Genomic DNA, 23844 nt, shown 5'->3' with positions numbered 1-23844 from the left:
AGGTCGTGCACTATCCTCCGGCAGCAGGCAAGTGCCGGCTGGGTGGCCTAGTATCTCGTGTGCAGCCCCGGCATTTCCTGGTGTCTGCCGCCATCACGCAGCACCACTCCACCTCCGGGATCAGCACGGTCACTTTCTTCGCTGCTGCTCACACGTCCACGAGATCCCAATCAGTCCACCGTTTCCACCGGACTATGGGGAAGACTTCAGGACTCTTTCTCTGTGCTTTCACCGAGGTATCAAGCTCACCTACACAGGATAATTGTCAGATTTAGATCCCAGGAAGCAGGAGCCTCACTGAGGTGCGGTCATACTGCTGCGCGCTCTCTAGCGCCCCCCAAAATATGAGGACTTTCTTTACTAAGGACTTTAGTATTTTATAGCAGATTTTTAAAATGGATAGCAAATAAAACTCATGCCATATGAACATTACTCAGGAAAGGTGTAGAATTTGAATGGAGGGTTGAATGTGGACTAGATTTCAACCAGTTAAAGAAGATCTGATGAAGGCACATAGTCTAAAGGCTTTTCTTCCAGGTAGGGAGTGTATAATTACCAATGACCCCGACACCAGTGCAAAGGGTTTAGGTGCAGTGTTGGCCCAAGTAGATAATGATGCAGAGCCAATAATTGAATTTTCTTTTAGAGCTTTGAAAAGTGCTGACTCTAAATATTTGATTATTGAGAAGGGAGCTTTGGTAGAACATTGTACAGTTAATGAATTTAAAAGGGTTCTGGGGGGTGAGCTGATTGTCCATAGTGTGTTCTGATCACAAACTTCTGCATGAACCTTTGGAGAAAATAGATCTTAATATGGAGTCAGCAAAGATCAGGAAGTTGTTTAACTCTTTACAAGAATGCACCATTGTGGTACAGTATTTGTTTAGTATCTGTGGCAGATTGCTTATCTTGGTTGGTAGTGTATGAAATGAACAATTAAATCTTGAATGAGAAACTTTGGGAAGACGGAAAAAATAGTGTTATTACTGTGGGGGGCTATTTCGGGAGACATTTGGAAAATGCGGTAAAAATTTAGTACTGGTTCATTGAGGCGTGAATGACCTGTGAAGTCGCGGTTGACCAGTGAGCTTAAACCATTCCGGATCGTCAAGGGTGATTAAATCAGGAAAGGAAGGTCTGCATTATAGAGGCTCCTAGTTAATTTCACCAAGTGCATTGAGGAGGCATGTTTTTTAATTAGTCCGGGGGGCCACCTTGGCATGATCAAAACCAAACAACAATTAAGGTTAGATTTTTGGAGACCAGGGTTGGACTTGGAGACAGAAAAAGTAGCAAGGGAATGTTAAGAATGTACTAAAAGCAATAAGGTTATGAAGACTTGTACACCAACAGTAAGAAGCAGGAAGTTGCAGTGTTCCTTGGGAAGAAGTTTCAATGTATTTGATAGGGCCATTGTCAGGTGTGTTGTTGTTCCCGTATGTATTTATGTTGGCCATAAACACTGTGGGTAAACAATATAATCACTAGCAGTGTGAAACGTTTATTGAAAGAGGGTTCACTAAAAATAAAGACATCCCAAGTTTGTACTTGCTCATAATGGTTGCAATAAATATCGAGAGAAACTGATGACTTTTAAAAAAACATGTGGGTTAGAGCCTGGGCAAGGTGCAATTACCACCCTGAATGTAACGGTATGGTTTAAAGATTGAATGATACAGTAAAGAAAGGTATTCAGTTAGCTAGCATGTCAGGTGTAGACTGGAATGATAAACTATCAGAAAGGTGGAGGCATCAAACAACTGGTAAACCTCTATTTGACTTGCTCAGATGTAGGATTCCCAACTGTAAACTTTTTCCAGATTGGCTGGACTTGAAGAACGGGTGTGTTAATGTGCCTGCTGATGATTCATGGAGAGAGAATGAGAAGAAAGAAGTTGCAGGAAAAGCATGTAATGAACTTATCAAAGGAGGGACACGATGAATGTGAATTTGTGAGTCTTTGGGTGCGAATTAAACCCCCAGTGGGTGTCAAAAGTTCTCTAGATTTACTAAACATTGTAGTTTTTAAATTGTAATGGTAAATTTTAAAATGCCTTATACGGCTCAGATGAAAGGATTTGTAATTTAATCAGGGTTTATAAGTTTGCAGATGTTGGGGTTTCTTGTGATATAGCTTCCAAATCGGTTCCCTTAGAGAGCATAGAATGCAGTGCCGGAATGGTAGTGAGAGCCAGTGTATTGGAAAAATGGTTTTCAGGAGACCTGGATATTTCAAACACTTTGTTTAGTATATTTGTGTGTGCGTCTCTCTGTGCCATTTATTTTGTATGTTGGTTCACTATTTCAACAATTCTTATGATGAGTTTTGTTTTGTTGATTGGAGGAAAGATGTGTGGTATTGCCGATGTTTGTTTATATGTATACTAGTTTAATTGTGCATACATTTACACTTACTACATTAATAATGATGACTCTGCTGTGTTTAGACGTGCTTCATATTAGAATGCATTACGAGACTGATGTTATGAAGATTTCACCTTAGCTGGCCTGGTGTAGAACTGTGAAAGCTCTGGTTCCACAGTCCTTTGATTATTTTGTGGTGCACTCCCTTACTTGGTTAGAGAGAACTTGGAACTGGAAGAAGTGGGTTAGCATCACCCACTTTAATAACATTCATGTATTTTTTCCAGGCTACTTCCAAATACAGCCTTTGTATAGAGTGATGCTCCTCACAGCCGGCTTATCTTCAGTTTGAAATATCCACTACAGAGGCATAAAAAGGAGTGAGCTATCTGCACCCTTCTGTCAACAGTAGCAGGTAATCAAATACCGGGACCCTCTCTAGAGGCTTAGAATCCAACTTAGGGTGGGGACAATTAGTAGAATCAGCATGGAAGGCCATATTCTTTGTTTCTTTTATATTTACCTCCAGGTTTCTTTCCTTACAAAACGTGCTAAATTCGGCTAAGACACACTGCATCCCCATAAATGTTTTAGAGAGGAGCAGTGTGTCGTCTGCAAACATCAATGCAGGAATTTTGTGGCTAGCAAGTTTTGGGGAATCAATATCCCTAACAGCTAACAGATCCTTGATTAGACCTTTGAGGAAGAGGGAGAAAAGTGTTGGTGCAAGGACGCAGCCTTGTCTCACCCCTTTCTCAACGGGTAAGGGCGCTGATAATTTACCACCATTCCCAAATCTTATCCTGGCAAAAGTGCCATCATGGAGTCGTTTAAGCTGTTGGCAGAGATAGGGTGGTACTCCCATCTAAAGCAATAAGCTTCACAGCTGATCTCGATCTACCATATCAAACGCGGATTTAAGATCCACGAACGTTAGATAGAGAGAACCGCCTTCCAACATTATCGTTTCCCAATAGATCAGCGGTAATCTAAACATCCAGAGTCACATGTCTGAGCTGCAACCACTTTTGGAATGTGGGGTGTGCCAGCGCAATGATTCACGGCAGCCCGTGGAGCCAGGCAGAGGTCTGGAAGTCGTCATAAGAGTTTCCCATGCCCGTGATACTTACAGGCAGTTATAAAAACAAGCAATGGCCGCGCGGCCGGGCCGAAATGAAATAATAAAAAAATAAAACGCGAGTTGTGCGCACACGCGCAACAAAATAGGTGTTGTGCACGTCGCGCATGTGCTTGTGCGCGCGATGGTAAGCTGGTCGTCGGGAAAGTAGCACTTTCCCAAGCAGCCTACTAAATGTCTCGGCCAGACCAGCGCATGCGCTGGATCAGGCCGAGACCTAAAAAACCATGATACCAAATGATCGCAGGTGGGCACTAAAGGTAGGAGAACACTGTTGTAAGCCATGCAGGGCACATTCCCACCCCAACCACCACATTTGAGTGCCAGACCATGAGAGAAGACATATGACCCCCTATCAACATCAAATAAGGTGTGAAGATCCTTTTCAACAAGAAAAGGGGTGCTCAAGTGGCTTTTCCGCAGGAGTGAGAAAACATTTCTCTTTCGGCAAAGCTGTAGGAGTGCACTATCACCTCCTGCTATCTATTTTTCACTCTTCGCATTCAATCAAAGACCTTTGAATCACACTGACCCTGCCTCACTAACTATACCCTTCTTCACCACACCCAAGCCCAGCTCACCACTGCTTCCTTTCAAAACATCAACTTCCCCCACATGTCCTGCCTGGTGACGTTATAGCAGTAAAAAGGCATCCTGTTTGTTCACTGTGGTGACATTTCAATAGTTGCAATAACACCTCTTCTAACCAGGCTTTAATACCTAAAAGCATAGGATCCCTCACCACACCTGCAAAAGGTCTAGCTTACATCATAGATCGAGGTTTGCTTTCATTTTCATGGTTAGCACAGAGGCAGCTCCCACTCTATGGCAGAGGTGCGCCACCCTAACTCTAGGGCAGAGGAGTGCGGCATGCTGAAAGCCTGCAACCGTAGAAAAAGTAAATGGAAATAAATTGATCATTACCATTTTATTGGAAAGTGCCAAGCACACCCGTCTAGCCCAAATGTGAGGGTGGAGGGCAGGGCCATTCCTGCTGATTGACAGCAGGAACGCTTCAGCTTAAAGTTTCAAGTGCGCATGTCAGATCGGCCGGCTGTCTTGCAACGGCCACCCTGACATGCGCATTTCAGACCTCTCCAACCAGAGCAGCGTTAGACAGCCGGGTAGGGCACAGACACAGGCCCCCAGTTTCAAAAAGAGCGCTGGGTTAGCCTACTCCTTTCACTTCCAGGGCTTAATGAGAGCAGCTCCTGGATTGGTAGTTAGTTCTCCCTTCTCTGAAACCCAGCGCGCGTATCCACGCCCCGCAGCTGCATCGAGGTAACATTCTATTATGTGTTTTCATATATTTAGACAAAAACAAACACTTGTTGAGTGATATAATTAGGTGTTAACAATGGTAACATCCAGCCACAACGCTCGCTTGAGCAAACAAATGACTCCTGTCAGGCAGTTAGTGAAACACACACTCAGTGCTTCATAGCTGTAAGAATTCCCAAAAGTTAAAAGGGCTTTAAAATGTGGTTTTATTGAATCGGGCGAATAAGTCTGGTTACATTGATATTTCACCTGGAAACAACAAGCTAGAAAAAAGAGATTAATGTTCAGGTATTTAAATAATGGCCTCACGGTATGAAAGGTCCTCAATATTTTCCATCTAGGCATTAGTGGTTTCTAAATTTTCGCATTTGCAGTACTTCTCTCCAAGTCGGACTGATTTAAAATGTAAGATACCTCGCACAATACCATGAACAAAATCAGACAAAGGGACGGTGTTAGTTAACACCAACATGTCTAATGCGCCAGCTTGTGGGGAGGCTGGACAGCAGGTTTGCAACAGCAGTGTAATCTTTCACTGGGGCAATGTGCTGTATGAATAAAGCGATATGTATGTAGGTCCAAGACATGTATGTGCAATTAAATGTGTTGTGGCATCAACACTACAGTGGTGCATGGCTGGGAGGTTAGATCTGTTTAATAATGTGCTATGTCTATGAGTACAATACAACTGACGAAGTAAGTCATTAGACTGGATGCTGTAATGCACTGTCATCACAAGAACCTACAGGTAGTAGGATTTGAGTGCATTTAGCCACAAACATTTAAGGAAGGGGATTGGGGGTGGGCACTAACATTTCGAGTAATTGGGGTGGAGGTCTCTTCAGATTCCAAGTCAAAATTATTTGTGGGTACATTTAGTTAATACTGCATAGTGTTAGCTATTTCTGGGATGTTGTTTCTGTATTTTTTTCATATAGCATGTTACTCTTGTACAGTACATACTTTGAACTTAGTGGCACCACATGTTTATAACAGGCTACAATCTTGAACTGAGGTTGAGGGCACTGCGAGATTCCCTCAGTGCCTGTCGGCGAGTCAAAATGGCCATCTTGTCCATGGCCTCCCTGCAGAGCACACAGGACAGAGGTCACGTATTTCAATTGTATTTGTGATTCTGTACAAGTGATGTGATGGGGTACATAGTTTTGAAAGTAATGTCAAGGCGAAATTAAAAGAATAGGCAATGCTTAGTCGCTAATCACAAGTCATCCCTAATTTTTACACCGCACAGCTTTCAAATGTCTCCAGCCGCCACGGGGTTAGCCCCCAGTTCAGAAGAGCTTTTCATAAAGGTTCTGGGAGACATCACAGATGGATTGAGCTTCACTGTCATTGTTCTTGTTTGCCTTCAAAAAACGGGTTGGTTATCACCTCAAGGACTCACTGACATCATGGACAGCTCTAGCTTCACTTGCACTTTCTAGATTGTAACTCGGAGTCCATGGAGAAAAAAAAACACCCTACTGTTGACAGCTACTGGTTTAACGCTTAATATAAGCCCAACCACTAAAGAGGCCACACAATCAAGTAAGGGGTACAAACCCACAGGCACAGATTGAAATTCGCATGACGTGATCCACCAGCAGGCGCGTATTCCAGACTGGGTCAAGAAATAGGGCTTCTCAATTGCTAACAGCACCAAAGGGCCACTGAAAATGGTGGATGAGGCGCTACGTAAGTAGTGTATAAGCTAATATATTTTGCTGGATAATTTACTGTTTTTCTCATGCATATTAAACTGTAAAAAGGAAAATGCCAAAAAGTAAGTTTGCATGGTTTATTTAGTACATGTACCCCAGGGGAGGCAAAACACATGGACACATTTTTCAAATCAACAGTTATAAATAAAAAATAAATAGATAATACAGGAAACCTCATTTGTATTATTAATACACATTTTATGGGTACAATGTATTGTGCAGACATCAGATCTGTATGTGACGGCATAATTCAAATGTGATGCATATTATTTGTCATTTATAGTTCTCAACCAGTACTTCTTATGGTATCGTAGCCAATTCAGAAGTCTGTGATGCAAACAACTTTTATGTACGAGTTATTTTTTACATTTTTGCACTACAGGCTGAATTATTTTAACACTTTTCAAATATGTTATTTCTTATTTTAAAATACATAAATAAATAAATAATAAACATATAAAATTATAACAGAGATCCAGTTGTATTAAAACTCGGGTACCGAGTCGATCGTCGCCCACTTGGGCGTACTGAACATGCACCAGGCACTTATATATTTAATATCTCCTTCTGTAACGAGACAAACATTTTTTTATGAAAAAAATTTGTTTAAAAGTAAATAAAGAATTGACCGCAAACAGAGATTCCCTGTCACAGTCAACACATAAAGGTGGTCGCCCCTTGTGACCTTGTGCTGATCCAGAGTGGTGAGCCACGTTTGCTCCGAGTGGGGAGGTTCATTCACCAGCTCTACTGCTCTGAGTGGTTGGCAGGATTACCGGGGTGGAAGACGCGAGCGACTAAGCTGGAGAAGATGAGCAGGTTCTGGGCAACATGCTGGGCAAAGTAACTTATTTCCCAATCTTGCACAGGGGGGATGACCAGTGCCTCGATCTTCTGCTTAGTAGCTGCACCTAGGGAGACCTAAAAGGGAACAAACAATATTACTCAAGTATTTTGATTTTTTTTTTCATTGACATAGCGCAAACTTGGCCAAATAGCATTAGAGCGTTTTACATGAGCACAAATTACATTCCACATGGTCTCTACTACCCACCCAAGCTTTCGAAAAACGCTGCCAAAAACCACAAGCATCACTTACTAAGGTCTAAGCCCGAAACTTTAATCTCGGACGAATATCATTGTGCAAACAAAGGTAGTAGAGTTAATGACCTTATTTTCTACAACAGAAAAAGAGCCTCTTGGCGTAAAGTCTTCTTCTCTATGCTCCGAATAGTAAGTACCAGGAAAACGCCCCATGGTCTCAAATTGATACAGCTCCTTACCCCACCCTCAACGCCAACACCACTATCACCCTCTACAACAATGGGATCATCCTTATACAAGCGTCTAATACCAATCTAATTAAGATAGCCACATTCTTCCCGTCACTCAAGCACGTGGCCTCGACGAAGTCCAATAACACTCACCCCCTTTCTTCCAGCAATCAGGACATCACCAGTACTCCCCCACCTCTCAGCCTAGACCCTCACTCCCTGTTAATTACTCCTCACTGATAGATGCTCACAGTGCAGCGGAGTCCCTGGTGGAAGTGCCCCAACCTTCTAGTCCTGCGACCCAACAGGTGATAAATATCTCAGGGCAGCTTGGTGCACATCCAGCTAATCCGGCTCGTACTGTTCCCAGCATGGAGAAATCACCCAGTTCCCTATTCTCATTACCTCACCAAGTGAGGAACTTTTCGAGTCCTCTCAGCACACAGTCACCTAGTCCGACCCTTTCTGCTCCGCGTGAGGCGAGATCCCCAGTTGATCTTGTATCTTTGCCTTCATCAATAGAACACTCTCCCCTCATCCCTCCCCCTAAGCCACATACTATGTGGGTGATGGGTTTAATGCCGTACTCCGACCAGGATGTGTCACACCCTCCTTTCCCGGGAGGTCCTACTGAGGACCTTCAGAGATATAGTCAGACCACTGTAGCTAACGTTACATCTTTGACTCCAGACCTTGATCTATCTTTCCCTCGATCCCCAGTAGTAATTGCCCTCAGAAATTTGGTCAGACCCCTGTTGCTAACGCTACTCTCCTGACCGCCGACCATGTTTTGCCATACCCTCGATCTCTCGTAGGAACTGCTCAGGACCTCCATAGATATGGTCAGACCACTATCGCTAACGATACATCTCTGTTTCCCAAGGTTCACCGTGACCCATTAGTTCCCCATGTTCCACTCCCTCCCCAGGAGCAACTCCACCTTAGGGCCCGCAGGCTTACACAGAGACTCCCCTGCTCTATCAACACAGCCTATTCCCCTTTCAGACTTAGGTGCGCGCCTGGACGATATATATATATCCAGCTGCACCTTCTCATTTCCGAACTACATGACCTAAAAGTCCTTTCAAAGGATTTTTTCCCAAAGAGCAGTTCCTTACTCACCTCTGTGAATCCACCTAGAACCTCCCCTATTGTTAGGGATTGCTTGGACCAGTTGGTAACCTCAGCCGTCGTGCAAACCATTCCCTTAGCTAACGTGCCCACACGGCCTAGAAGAGCTGAGTCCTTGGCATACAATGACCTTAACGACCTTCACATCTCTTTTTCGTTTAGGTCCAACCCCAACTTGACCCCACCGAAGCAAATACAAACCACACATCCTAACCTGCACAGAGAACCGCCTTATAATACTAGAGTCATCAATAAAGACAATCTCAAGAGAGTGAATGTCAAACAGACTCCCTCAGCCACAAATCCTCCAGGTTTGAAATGTGCTCTACTCAATTGCAGGTCAGCCAGCAAACATGCCTCCGAAATATTCGATCTAATTGAGCACAATGAGCTTGACATTATCATCTTTACTGAATCCTAGCTTAATCCAGCCTCCACTCCTATTCTAGACCTCCTTGTACCTCCTACCCACGACATCATTATCCTAGACAGAGTCATGAAGCTTGGAGGGGGCCTAGCTTGCATTCACAGGAACACACTCTCGATATCCCACATAGAGTCCTCTCGCCATCAGCTTGCGAATATCTAAGTCTCAACATCGTAAGTAACAACCGGCCGGTCTGCAAACTTCACACCTTCTATCACCCCCCAGGAGATAACCTTTCCTTCATTGAACAACTAATGGAGATCATCTTGAGTAATATCGACTCAGCTATGTCCCAAATCTTTTTGGGCGATTTCAATCTCCACTGGTCTAATCCTAATGATCAAGCGGTTACTTGCCTTAAAGACTTTTTGAAGGATCATGAACTTAAGCAGCACTGTGACCAACGAACACACAACAAAGGTGAAATCTTAGATCTCATTATCTCAAAAGGTCAGTCCATCACACTTGAATTAATTACCGCCTGCGATTGGTCAGACCACCACTGCATTCTCTTCTATATCAACATGGAGGTGAAGCTGAGGAAGGCCCATCTAAAGAAATCCAAGATTTGGAAAAGGGATTTCAGCTCAATTAACCCAGTTGAATTAGCTGACTGACCACTGTAAAACTGCCCTCTCCTCCCAAGCCGACTGGAGTGAGGTTCAGTTACTCACTGACGCCTACAACTCGACCATCTCTAACATCATGGATGATATTGCACCACTTCAACTACAAAATACTTCAACAAACAAATCCAAACCATGGTATAACGACAATCTAAACACGGAACAACGCAATCTTAGGGCATCTTAACGAGCCTGGAAGTCCAATCCCTCTCTAGAACACCTACAATTCCTTAGAGATGTCAGGAGTATTTACAACAAGCAAATCAAGTGCGCTAAGACAGAATACTTCAGACAACATGAGACTTGATCAAGCCGCAAATCGCCCCAGGAGACTCTTTGATCTGGTCAAACAACAATCAACTGCTGGTACAAATCACTCTATCTCCATTGTCAGCCCACCATCTGGCGATTAATTTTCTGCTTTATTCATTGAGAAATCACAACTTCTCTCCAGTGAACTTACATCCAAGAAGGCTTTAATACCAGCTCCTGGGCCCGCACCACCTCTTGTCATTGAAAAGCCCATTCCCACTAGCCTGATCATCAAGAACAAGGCCTCATGGATTTCATTCACTCCTTACAGTGATTCTCCAGAACATCAATCCATCCAACCACTTCAGGGACCCATTGCCCTCGACCATTTTCAGAGAGATCAAGAACGCTCTCATCCCCACATGGACAAGGATAATAAACGCCTCGCTTTCCCAAGGCACGATCCCAGAATGTCTAAAAGCAGCACAGGTATCACCCATACTAAAAAAAACAACAGCAGGGAAATCTGACCTCAATAATTTCCGCCCCATATCTAACATCCCCACTCTAGCTAAACTTCTAGAAAAATGTGTACAATCCCAACTTTGCGGACACATGGATAAATTCCAACTCCTTAACCAACATCAATCAGGCTTTCGGAAGGGGCACAGCACAGAATTGGCACTTACGCACGTTATGGACGACATACTAAATATACTCAACCAAAATGACTCCTGCCTCCTGATCCTCCTAGATCTTTCCTCCGCATTCGACACGGTTAATCATGTCAACCTCCTTTTCACTCTGAAGAACAGGATGGGATTCTCACGTCTGGTGCATCAATGGTTCTCCTCCTTCCACCACCAACGAACACAAAGAGTTAAGGCAAAGTACTCCCTCTCCCAGCCCTCTCCAGTACTCATGGGTGTCCCTCAAGGCTCCGCCCTCTCCCTATCCTTTTCAACCTCTTCTTAGAACCTCTTGCTAATTCTCTAAATGACAAGAACATTCCCTTCCATATGTACACTGATGACACACAACTTTACTTGAAAATTTCATCCCTGAATAACATCATAACACTCAACTCTACCTTAATGTCTACTCAAAATTGGTTAACTGAGAACCATCTCATGCTCAACACATCCAAAACTGAGTTCCTTCTCATCTCTCCCTCGAATCACCCCTTCAAGCTAGACCTTTGGTTGACTCACCTCACTGCTTTCAACTGCACCCCTCTCATCATAGACTCTGCCAAATCTCTTGGAATCACCTTGGACAAGCACCTGAATATGAAAAATCATATCAGCAATGTATGTAAGGGAGCTAATCACTTGTTGAGGACATTGAGAAATATCAAGCCCTTCCTTCCACAAAATGACTTCAAACAAGCAGTCCAAGCACTTGTCTTGCCGAGACTAGATTATAGCAGTGCTACGCTCTGTGGCCTTCCCAAATACCTGGCTCCTCTAAGGTCTGCACTAAACCTTGCGGCCAGACTAATTACTGGTACTAAATGAAATGAGCACATTTCACCAGTCTTAAAGTCTCTTAATTGGCTGCCCTATGAAGCTCGAATCCAGTTCAAGATTATCATTCTAGCCCACAAAGCCCTGCATGACAACACCCCCAGGTACCTAGCACAAAAGCTTGAACTATCATGTGGTAAGAGAGCCTCAAGAAGCGCTAACAACTTCGTTCTGAAACCACGTATCATGAATAAAAAGAGTACTTGTCGTAGAGCCTTCTCAGGTGCGGCACCAAAGATCTGGAACTCTCTTCCACCGGAATTGCGCAGAATATCATCAATTACTGCTTTCAAACTTGAAGCCAAAAGTTTCCTAATGAACAAAAATTTTACCTTAATTTCGCATTGCCCCCTGTAGCAGCCTGTTATTGACCTGTTATTCACATTACTCGCTGTGTATAATTTGTTTGTGATTATTGTAACTATATCTGTTTGGTACTCTTATGCGATATCGTGCTGGAGTTTTATTCTCACTCTCTTTCTCGCTGTGTATCACTTGTCTTTGAATATTGTAATTACAACTGTTCTTCTGTAAAGCGCTCTGATATCCCTCGGGATCTGGTTCGCGCTATATAAAACTTTATTAAATAAATAAATAAATAAACATGGTCAGATTTCTTTAAGGCGCGAAGACACTAAGTAATCTGCCGAGAATCATAGGATCTTGAGCCGGCACGAGACTCAGTCCTGGATCCTCATTACCAAGGTTGAAACATCTCCCTGTTTAGCCTCCCACTAACTAGAGCAGGCAGCAGTGTTCATAAGCAGGACAGGACAATCCTAAAAAAAAGTGCAAGTTTCCATCGTGCACAGAAGGAGTACAGGATGGGCAGCAGCAACGCAAGCTCCTTTTACACAAAAGATGAACAAGGGCAGCAGTTGGGCAACTGGGTACCTAACCAACTGATGTCAGATTACACTGCCCCGCATGGTCCTGCTGTCAAACTTTCTCCCCAATACAGTGCAGAGCTACAAGCGTTGGCTACATTTATCCACCATTTCCTGACACTGTTTCATTAGATATGTAATCTTTTCTTAAGGAATCTCAAGGGACTGGTAATTCCCTATCAATGTAAGCATCTTTCTATTTCTGTGGGCACCTATGTAGACTTTTATTAATGGGTTTCGTGATCAAGTTGACTGTGTAATGGCCTGCATGTCTTTTTATTTTTTAAATACATCTTTGTGATTTGAGCAGGGGATGAGAATACCGGTGGGAGGGGTCTGATTGTGCAGAATCTTTGCAACACAAAATAAGAGCTCCTCTTCTTTGATGCAACTCCAAAGAGGGCTGTTTCACTGGGGATCTGCCATGTTGGGTTGCTGTTGTCAGATAGTTGGGTGGTACAAGGGGCTCCTTCACTCCTATCCAATCCCACCCCTCTCCCATAGAATACTCCTGCTTGGATCTGAGCTCCCTCTCACCTCCAGCCTGTGCAGTGAGTGGTTTATGCCCTTGATCAAACGTTCTTCGAAGCTGCTAAAGACATTTTCCAACTGGAAAGCATTGTGATACCAGTGCAGGACGTGGTGAACTTGCCGCAGACATATCTGGAAGGAAAATAGAAGGTGAGTGAGAGGGGAAAAAAACAGATGACGCCTCATGCCTTCCCATACAGGGATACCTCCCCTCAACAGCAATCTTCTGCAGACCACTACCTGCCTCAACAACACTGAGATTGTTTACTAGATAGCTCAGATATACTGCGCTAAAGTGGGATAAACATACAGGAGACCAGCTGATGAAGGATTGGAAAGAAAACATGGATCCTGGCAAATCCACAGCAAGATAATGATAACAACACCGGGCCCGCCCTTGCGCTGCATATCAATCAGATCCTCCATCTTCAGACAGGAGTACAATGTTTCTTCATATATTCAAGACTAGCAACCTGAAGCGAGAACAAAACTAGGGTCTCTCACAGAGATAAAATTGACATGAAGGAGAAAACTGAGGTTCACCAGAACTTCAAACAAACTCACAATAATGAGGCCCCCCACAACGAAATAGGAGCAAGAGCTCACAGATTGAAAAAGGAACAAAGACCCTCAACCACACAGACAACATTAAATGAACAGTAGCAGTCAAGGCCTACAAAAACAAACACATGGGCAATGGTAGACCACCATGGTGACTCTAGGGGATCATCAACAGAGATATAAAAGGCAACCTACTGAAAGAGACCCTCGACAGACACCCAGCAATGGAACCCTTCAAAGTTCTACGAATTTGGGACCCCAGTCCAGAAACTGGTGAAAGAAGTATTACAAATTACCAAACTGAATCCAGAGGTGCAGAAAAGAAAATGTCCGATCCTTGGGCAACACACTGCCAGAACTAAAACATCCCTTGCAAGCCAGGGCAGCAGATATTGCTTTTTGGTTGGAATTGAATGGAAATCCACACCAGAATGACCTTCACTATCTGCATCTGAAACAATCAATGGCTCAAATGGCCCTCCTTCAGAGCAAACACATTAAGGAAAGACATAACCTCAGTAACATCATTCGCTAGAGGGACATAACATAATACTGCAACAACTAGAGGACAAATAACCAGCTGCCAATGTTTTCCAGTTTATTTCCAGAAACCTCGCAAATGAAAATAAGAATGAGAAGGTGATTCTGTGTGCTTTTTAGAGGCACCTGAGATGGGATTTAACTCTGCCTAAAACCAGGCACGTGCCTGGCATATCAGTGGCCCTGGCCCCCTTCGAGACCCCCTTCATATCCACTCTGCCCAGAGCATCCCCTGTTTGCTGTTCCTCCCCATGTGTTGTTTCTGTGCTCGGACTTAGTGCGGCTCGCTGAGACTGAGGGTGAACTTACATGTGGATCCTTCCTGAGGGTCCGAGGGTCGCAGTGGTGGTCGCAGCTCACTCGGGGGATCTCCATTGTAAAGTCTGCTCTGAAGCTGTGGGAAGTCTGCAAAAGAGAAGAGTACGGGAGTCGGTAAACACGAGGCGACACTGACCGGCGGCAATGGTGTGCAGCAAACATCATCTTTAAGAGGCTAAAAATCAACGAACACTCACTCCCCAGCGCAACATACAGACCTCCAGAACAGCCACTAGCAGCGCTTTGAGTGGGTAGGGTAGAAAAGCTTTATTCAATTTTTGTAAATTAAAAAATCATAAAAGCAACATCAGAGAAAAAAATCGATACATAATGTACCCAAAAATAGCATTACATTTAAAACAGACTGCGAATATAAAAGTTTTATGAACACATTAAACTTTTCCTTTTTCTAAAAACACTCTTTAAAAAGCCAACCATAGTAGCCACACACAATTCATCATTTAGTAACTGGAGATACAATAAGGCTGGGCGGCACTGGTGCCAAGTTCCGTGATTTTTCAAAAGTGGTTTAATCCATTGGACTCTCTCTTTGTGGTAAAATCTACAGAAACAAATCACATGGAGGGTTGATTGTTCAGCCCTCCCATCACATGGACATTTGGTGAGCATTTTAGACCAGTCGTTAATTTGTGGAAATGAAACTAGGCGAAAAAAGATGTTAAATCTGAACCTAGTAAGTAAGAACCTGTCAAAGCCCCTGGTACACCAGTTCAAATAAGGTTGCATGTTGGCCGAAGAAAGCAACAATTGGTGCTGCACAACCGATTCCTTATTCAGCTCAGACCCTAGCCGAAGGATTCCAAATGGTACCAGCAGCTATTCTTTAGATCTTTCCTCGAGATCCTGGATAACCCCTCTGGTGCAGTAAAGAACTCAGGTTTCCCCATGTCTTGGCAAAACTTTTGGATATATGATAGCCACGCTATATTGTTGGATTTATCAAGGGCCTTAACATCGCGAATGGTCTCTCTGTTGAGTTCCAAATCTGCTGCGGTCCAAACCTTGTGCCAGAGTAACAGAGGCTGCATCGCGATCAGATCACTGATATGTCGTACCCCCAACTCGGCATGACAATTAAACACCGATAAACTAAATGGAACGGCTAAAATAAACCTTAAAAAAGCGTTTTCTACTACTTGTAATTCCCTAGTATCTTGAACGCCCCAAACGCCAGCCCCATAGATGGCTGTACTGACACATTTGGCCATATAAATTTTAAGTAGGATTTCAGTGGGTCTTTTGGCCATTTTTCATGAGAAGGCCATAAGTGCTGTAGTCGCTTTTTTAAACAACAGGGTCCTACTCCTTATGGCTGAACCCCAGTGTCCCCCACCCTCAAGGACTACTTCTAGATATGAAAAGGCTTTAGTAGTCTGCACTTTTTCCCTGCGTGCAAACAGTTTGCAGGTTTTGAACTTGCCCCTGGCGCACGTCATTGCGAAGGTTTTTTTTCACATTTAAAGTCAATCCCCTGGATTCCATAAAATTCATATAAGCATCTAAGGCTGACTGCAGACCTCTCTCTGTCCTCGCCATAATGACGGCGTCGTCTGCATATAATAGAGACACCACTTGTTTGGAATTCATTCTGGGTGAGTCGGTAACTTTGGACACCAAAACATCCTCTAGGTCATTTGTATATAAGTTAAAAAGGAGAGGCGCGAGGACGCACACTTGCCTCACTCCTCGCTTCACATGGAACGGCTTGGTGCATTCTCCACTAGTTCCGAATCTCACCCTTGCCCTTGCCCCAGCGTATAGTTGCCTTAAAAAAGAAATAATGGCCTCTTCTACTTTAAGATCCTCCAGCACCTTCCACAGTCGATCGTGCTTAACGCAGTCGAATGCGGCACTCAGGTCAACAAATGCCGCGTAGAGTTTACCTGCCTTAGCCTGAACATATTTCCCTCGAAGGAGTGTAAAGTTCAAGACCTGTTCCACAGTTCCCATCCCCTCGCGAAAAACCGTATTGAACCGGGGATAGAACACCTGCTTCTTCCACCCAAGATGATAACCGATTCAGGACGGCCCTTCCCGTGATCTTCATAAAGGAGTCAAGAAGGGAGATAGGGCGATAACAAGAGGGACTCTCCCTATCTCCCTTCTTGAAAATGGGAATAATGATGGAATCAGACCAGGTCCTAGGAAACCCCAACTCACAACTTGCGTCCAGGACTCTCTTCAGTATGGGGACCATAAATCGACTGAGTGTTTGAATAAATCGATAGGAACCCCATCTATTCCTGGAGCTTTACCTCCCCTACTCTGCTCGATGGCAACAGACATTTCGCCGATTGAGATGCCCAGGTTAACTTGTTGAAAGGTCCAGGATGCCTCCCTATCTAAGCCCTCCATATCAACTAGCTTTGGAGACCCCTCCGGGTTATAGACTTCCGAAAATAAGTCAATCCAGGAAGCTTCACTAATGGCAACCTCTACCCTTGCATTATTTGGTACATTAAAAAAGGGTGCATTAACTGCTCGCCAAAATAGGGCGCTGTCCTTAGATTGTGCGGCAATGACCAGATTATTCCAGGCCTCCTGTTTAATGTTATTCTTACAGTTCTTCCGGGAAAGACGATAAGCTTTCCTGCAGTTCGCCACCTCGACCGGGTCCCTGATCTTTTTATGTAATGCAGCTATGAGATGTGAATACGCCCTAGAACAGGGAGCGTCGAACCAGGAAATGGTCGTCGGCCTAGAAGTATGACCTTTCCCCTGTCGGGACAGGCTATCTCGGATAGTCCGTGAGATGGCCTCAAAGGCAGCCAGGGTCTCCTCATGAGAGGTCTCTACATCTAGACACCTTTCGATTGGTTCCAAGGATCCCCTAACTATCTTGGCATACATGGCCTCCGGATCAATCTGACTCCATTTAATAACGTAACCATTTTGTCTAGGCATATCACAAGATTTCAACCAGGACAGTCTCTCTATCAGTGAATTATACTTAGCCTGAGGTATGTTAATGACAAAGGAAAGGGGGAGGTGGTCGCTGAATCCTACAGAATAAGTAGAGTAATCTGCATACCAGGTGGCGTGACTTTCTGAGGCAACAATAAAGTCTATAGTAGTACCGAGCCCTCTCCCCACAAAGGTTGCACTGAAATCTACACAAGGGGAGCACAGCCTATTAACAAAGTCTAGATTAAAAGATGCCATCATATCGTTCAGGGATTCACCCCCATCCAAATGGGAAAAGTGTGGGGATGTAAACCTCTGCACCCGCCCCAGTGAATCCACAACCCCCCCGCTCTTGAACACACAGATTGTGGTTGAAATCCCCCCCACAAACAATAATACAATCCCTCCCTTTCGGGGTAATGATACCGTGTATGTCTTTAGTCAAGGAGGATACCAATTCTGGGACTAAACGTTTGTGCAAATTGGTATAAATGTTAATCAGGATAATATCGACCTTGGAGACCATCCGAATTAATAAAACCTGGTGACATGTTCCTAGTTTAACTACTTTGATATTCACAACACCCAACAGATTCGAAATGTATATACATAGTCCACCCATATTCCTCCCAAGTTTAGAGGGTACGGCTGCTGCATGAAAGGTTCTAAACCCGTTTAAATGAACAGGCTCCGTTGTCCAGGTTTCTTGGAAACACAGAAATCCAAATGGTCTGACAAACTCAACCCAAGAGGGATCCAATACCTTATCCTTGATCCCTGAAATGTTCCAAAATAGGAACTCGATGTTCCCTTGAAAGCTATGTTTAACATCTTGAACCTTATTTCTACGATCATCAGAAAGCTCGCGTATCTGTCTAGAAATGCTGGCTTCAGGGACTTCAAGAATGTCAGAACTGAGACTGCGTGAGGTAACTACGGGTACTGACTTCAGAAACTTCGAGGTTGACAAGGCCTGGACTACAGGTAGTGACTGGACCCATAGCATCACGCAGCCCAGGAGTAAAAGCGGGACCAGTGACATGATGCAGCCCTGGATCGATAACTGGGCTACTGTCAAATATTACTGGGTTTGTGGAATCTGTCGGACGAACTGGTACATGCAATTTGCAACTCAGTCAGTCCACACCCTCCAGATCTCGTATACTTTCGTAACAATTATGGAGGGGGATTTGAAACCGGTTAGATGACCAGGGAACAGATAAGCAAAAATTCAGAGTTCCTTCTCCTGGATTCACTATTTATCAAATCTTTAATTGGTCATGAGGTCTTCCCTAAAGAGGCAAGGGGGTTTGTAGTGTTACAGTAGTTACCAAATTTACACTTCAATGAAAATGGTGCCCACAGGTATCAGCAAAAACATGAAACAATAGTGTTGTTGTATAAAAATATTGATCAATTATTTATTTAAAAAACATAATACAAACAATTTATAATAAGTCACAACATGTACAAAATTACAAATTTATTCTAGGTTTTTACAAACGCGAAAAACATTCATCATTTTAAAAAGATTTTTGTTAAAAATTACTGGGACATAGGAACGAAAAAGTGTCGACGCGGCGTTTCGGTGCCTCTTTATTTTGCACCTTCTTCAAGGACTCGTTCACGATTCAGTTATTCTACTCCAGGTGCGAACATCCTGGTGATCTTTCTTGTATTTCAGATTGAACACGTTTCTTCTTGTGCTCACTGTCTTTCCTTATCACTTATTTCTTGTGGGGACACGCTTCAGTCCGGTCCGCTTTACTCTTGGTCTTTTGAGAGTGATGGAGGACGCCTCTTTCCAAACGAGCCCAGGATGGTGGAGGACGCCGTGCAGTTCAGCTATCCTTGACAGAGTGGACCGCTAATGTGATAAAAAAGCCCCACAAAGAAGAAGCTATAAGGAGAAAGAAACAAACTTAAGATATATTCATTCTAACCATACAGAGTTAATGGTGGATGAAATTATCAGAAGGTAGCTCCCAGAGGCGTCCTCCATCACTCTCAAAAGACCAAGAGTAAAGCGGACCGGACTGAAGCGTGTCCCCAATCTTTTCCAAAACAAGTGATGCTCAACTAAAGACACTTGCACAAGAAATAAGTGATAAGGAAAGACAGTGAGCACAAGAAGAAACGTGTTCAATCTGAAATACAAGAAAGATCACCAGGATGTTCGCACCTGGAGTAGAATAACTGAATCGTGAACCTAGAATAAATTTGTAATTTTGTACATGTTGTGACTTATTATAAATTGTTTGTATTATGTTTTTTAAATAAATAATTGATCAATATTTTTATACAACAACACTATTGTTTCATGTTTTTGCTGATACCTGTGGGCACCATTTTCATTGAAGTGTAAATTTGGTAACTACTGTAACACTACAAACCCCCTTGCCTCTTTAGGGAAGACCCCATGACCAATTAAAGATTTGATAAATAGTGAATCCAGGAGAAGGAACTCTGAATTTTTGCTATTGTTGACCCAATCCTTTTCCTGATAGAAAGGGTAGCTCCCAGACAACCTATTCTGTCTCAGGGAACAGATAATGCACGAGGATGGTTAAAGTGCTGGGTCCAAGAATCAGGGTGGGCCGGATAAACAGGAAGAGCAAAGTTTGCTAACTGTGAGTCGAATGGAGGTCTAGGAGCGCGATAATGTCCCTCAGGGTGATAACGTTGTCTCCTCATACAACTGGCCTGCAGGTGCATCAGGGGCCTGGTTGTACTGTTCACGTTGGGTGCCCACAATCTTGGGTTAGCCACTGAACTTAACAAGTTTCTGGGATAAAAGTAAGGCAGTTCTCGAGGAGTGATCAAGCTACTGCTTTTGGGGGAGGACCAATTTAAAATATGGCTAACCGCCCTTTTATCTTTAAAGCTGATTATAACGATGTCCCTCATAATACTTTTTTGGGTAGGCCCCAGCCATGCAAGTCGCCGTACCATTAGTATTTCTCCATTTAGGTAAAGAGGTAAGGGCCGATTCTGTCTTAGCCAATAAATGGCCTTATTTTTTAGTTGAACTTGGTCTTCCCTCTTACCCACCTCCAAAACTGGGACACCAGTTAAAACCACCACAAAGGGAGCCGCTTCAGGGGGCAGATTAACTCTTTGGCTTTTAGGGATATGGGGTCTGACAGTAACATCTGCACCCATGGGTTTAGGTTGTGAGCAAATGGGTGTCGCACTCCCCTTGGTGTCCTTATCCAGCCCGTTAGTGTCGCGCCTGGGTGCTGCAGTGGCCTGCGGCGTGGCACTTATGGGCTGTTTGGTAGGTTTATCCTGAATCCGTGGTGCAGAGCCCCGGGAGACGGTGGTGGAAGAAGGGATAGAGGGTTCCCCACCTGAGCCCTTATTGCTCAGATGTAATGCCTTAAACGCCTTCTCTAGATCTCCCAGCTGAGCAGTAATCCTCTTAAGTCTCTCCACCAGGGGCAAAGTAAATGATCTAATCATTTTTTGATGCTCCCCAATAAGTCTGGAACTTGCTGGTCTGCGGAGAGAGTGGGGGTAAAAGACGGAGGGTTTAAAGCTGGAGGTGGGAGATGACTCTGCTTGGTACAGGGGGAAGACGCGTTTCGAACTGTACCATGCCCCTTCCTTCTCCTTTTCTTTGGCGGAGGACCGTAACAACGGTTAACTTCCGTGACTACAGCCTGAATATTGGGTTTAGAAGGTGGCTCAGTTGTTGCTAGCAAAGAGTCTGTCATAAGTTCCACCTCGTCTGAGATACTGACCAGCGAGGCGGAAAGGTTAATGACGGAGTTGGAAGCAACCAGAGATTCTGGGGGGGTAACCCTGTCCTGAAATAATAGGGGAATGCTAGAATCGAGCAAGGGCTCAGGACTTATTGGGCCTGCAGCGCTGTCAGTTAACAGGGGCAAGCCTGGAAGAATTGGGCCCAATGAGGACCTTTTACTCTTGATGTGCTCAATCGAGAGGCGCCTGTTGGCGCGTCGCTCATCTAGGGCTAAGACCCTATCGACCGTAGAGACCGTCCTGATGACAAAACCATCCAGCGTCCCCAGTTTGGCACCTCCCTCAGCAGGTAATACAATGATGGGTGAGGACATCCTACGATACAAAACAAAGTATGACTATAAAATACTGGCAAAGGGGTATTGTGTTGACCCTATATACAACAATGTGAAAGTGAGAACGATAGAATAACTAGATAAACATAAGGCTACAGGGACACCACATTAAAACGTTCCTTATAGAGGTAGCCTGCAGGAACAGACATCAAAGGAATGACGCCCGGCCCGGTCTCCTCTGGCCTCGGAGGGCCTCAGAGGGCCCGCCCTTCGCCCCGGGCGCTCCCGCGCAGCGGGATTCGCTAATTACTTATATAGGGCAATCCGTTGTTAAATGAGTGGGGCGGGGCGATCAGGGAGAGCGGCCCAGGTGTGTCGGGCTCGGGTTTGCCGGGACTCCTGGGATACCGAGTCCCGGTCCCGACGCTCGCAGCCCTGCAGTCCAAACCCGCACCCGCAGCAGCTTCAAGGGGTCAGGATACAATCCACTGGCGATGCGGGACCCACGAAGCGGGTTCCGCGAGGTATGGAGTCTTCCAAGCAATCCGCTAATACAGGAGCAAAGTGTCTGTTCGCGTCCCACGTAGTGTCAGCAAACGGGGCTTAATATGTTGAATGAGTGGGGCGGGGCGATCAGGGAGAGCGGCCCAGGTGTGTCGGGCTCGGGTTTGCCAGGACTCCTGGGATACCGAGTCCCGGTCCTGACGCTCGCAGCCCTGCAGTCCAAACCCGCACCCACAGCAGCTTCCAGGGGTCAGGATACAATCCACTGGCGATGTGGGACCCGCGAAGCGGGTTCCGCGAGGTATGGAGTCTTCCAAGCAATCCGCTAATACAGCAGCAAAGTGTCTGTTCGCGTCCCCAAGTGGGATAAAAAGGGTGTGTGTGTGTGAGGGGGGCTCTGACAGGTTTGTAGTCTATGTAATTAAGGGCACGGCTTAACTACATTTCTGTGATTCAATTAGTCACTTCACATCACCTCCTTCTACATATCTTACACTCCATTTCTTTCCTATTTAGCACTCTATTCTCACTCTCTCCTGAATCCACTTCCTTGCATCTCCTTCATTTCACCAGCCTTCAAACACACAAAGCGCCCACTGCATTTTCTTTTACTTTTTCTTTGTCAGTATGTTGCCAACTGTGTACCTCCTTTATACACATTTGCACAGAATCACAATTGGAAACGGAATACGAGACCATTATTTTGTGTTTTCTGCAGAGAGAGGCCAAGCATTGGATGGCCACGTATTTTGAACAACGTTCAGGCACAGTGACAGGCACAGTGAGAAACTCGCACTGCTTACAGCCTCAAATCCAGGCCAATCAATCGGGCTGGTTAAAAACACCTAGGGGCAACTCGGTTCAAAGTATGCACTATCCGAGAGTAGTGTGCTGCACGAAAAAACATACTGACACCCAACATTCTGGAACACCCTTAGGGGATGCAAGATTAAGTAAAACATGTCAAATATATAAACGGGAACTAAATGGCTAAAATGATTACCTTTGTGCTTCTTACATTCATTGTTCACAAATCGATCAGTATTTTAGACAGCAAAAAAAATAAGTTATAAGCAAAAAACAAGAACCCAGTGAAGCCGAGGAGAATAACCATCCAGTGGAGAAAAAAAGAGTTTTCTTGTAAAACCCTTGCCCACCAGGGTTACCCCTTGGTAGCATGCTTCATCATTAGGTCCATCCCATTCCACTGCGGGCGTGCTGCTGCCTACAGAGGGGGAGGGGGGGGGGGGGGGAGGGAAGGGGTGTCACATACCCGTTTTCCTAAAAGGCCGACATGTTTCAAGCAATACCCTTATTGGCTTTTCATCAGGACATAGGGAATTCCCTGGTACCACGCCTGCTCTGTCACACTGGATGCAGACTTATTTCATGCTAATAGAGTCATACTCATGTCCGCTACCCGGTGGTTAAACCAAATAGGTAGAAGGCTAGAGGCGAAGCTCAGACGTCCTTGTGACCATTGCTTCACTCTCCCCCGGAAGAACCCTGAGACAATAGCTAAGCAATCTAAATCAACGCAGACAGTGATCACCAGATAGGTGGTAAACGCATATACACCTTTATTAGCATGCAATAAGTGTATGTACAGTGTGACAGAGCAGGAGTTGTACCATGGAACTTCCTAGGTCCTGATGAATAGCCAATAGAGGTACGGCTTGAAAAAAAGCCACTTCTTGCTTGCAAAAAGTTGGTTGCTTCCCATGGGAGGAGGTGGGGTATTTGGGGGCGTGTATAAGAATGACCTTCAACAAAAAGCAGGTTCTCTGATTGAACATGG

At 44.5% G+C, this 23844-nt stretch overlaps 1 protein-coding gene across 1 annotated transcript in view; it reads right to left on the bottom strand.

Annotated features, from left to right (window-relative positions):
* Window positions 1-7236: 7236 nt before the first annotated feature.
* IL23A (interleukin 23 subunit alpha) overlaps window positions 7237-23844 on the bottom strand; it is a 33782-nt gene continuing 17174 nt past the window's right edge. The window contains exons 2-4 of the mRNA XM_086927636.1: window positions 14569-14664; window positions 13165-13290; window positions 7237-7425 (exon numbers count right to left, since the gene is read on the bottom strand). Coding sequence (XP_086783762.1) covers window positions 7252-7425; window positions 13165-13290; window positions 14569-14664 — 396 coding nt within the window. The 3' untranslated portion in view covers window positions 7237-7251. The remainder of the gene's footprint in view (window positions 7426-13164; window positions 13291-14568; window positions 14665-23844) is intronic.

This window comes from Lissotriton vulgaris, chromosome 1_1 (genome assembly GCF_964263255.1).
Source record: "Lissotriton vulgaris chromosome 1_1, aLisVul1.2, whole genome shotgun sequence".
Lineage (NCBI taxonomy): Eukaryota > Metazoa > Chordata > Amphibia > Caudata > Salamandridae > Lissotriton > Lissotriton vulgaris.
Note: the sequence above shows the minus strand (reverse complement) of the source record. Positions and strands in the feature narration are given on the sequence as shown.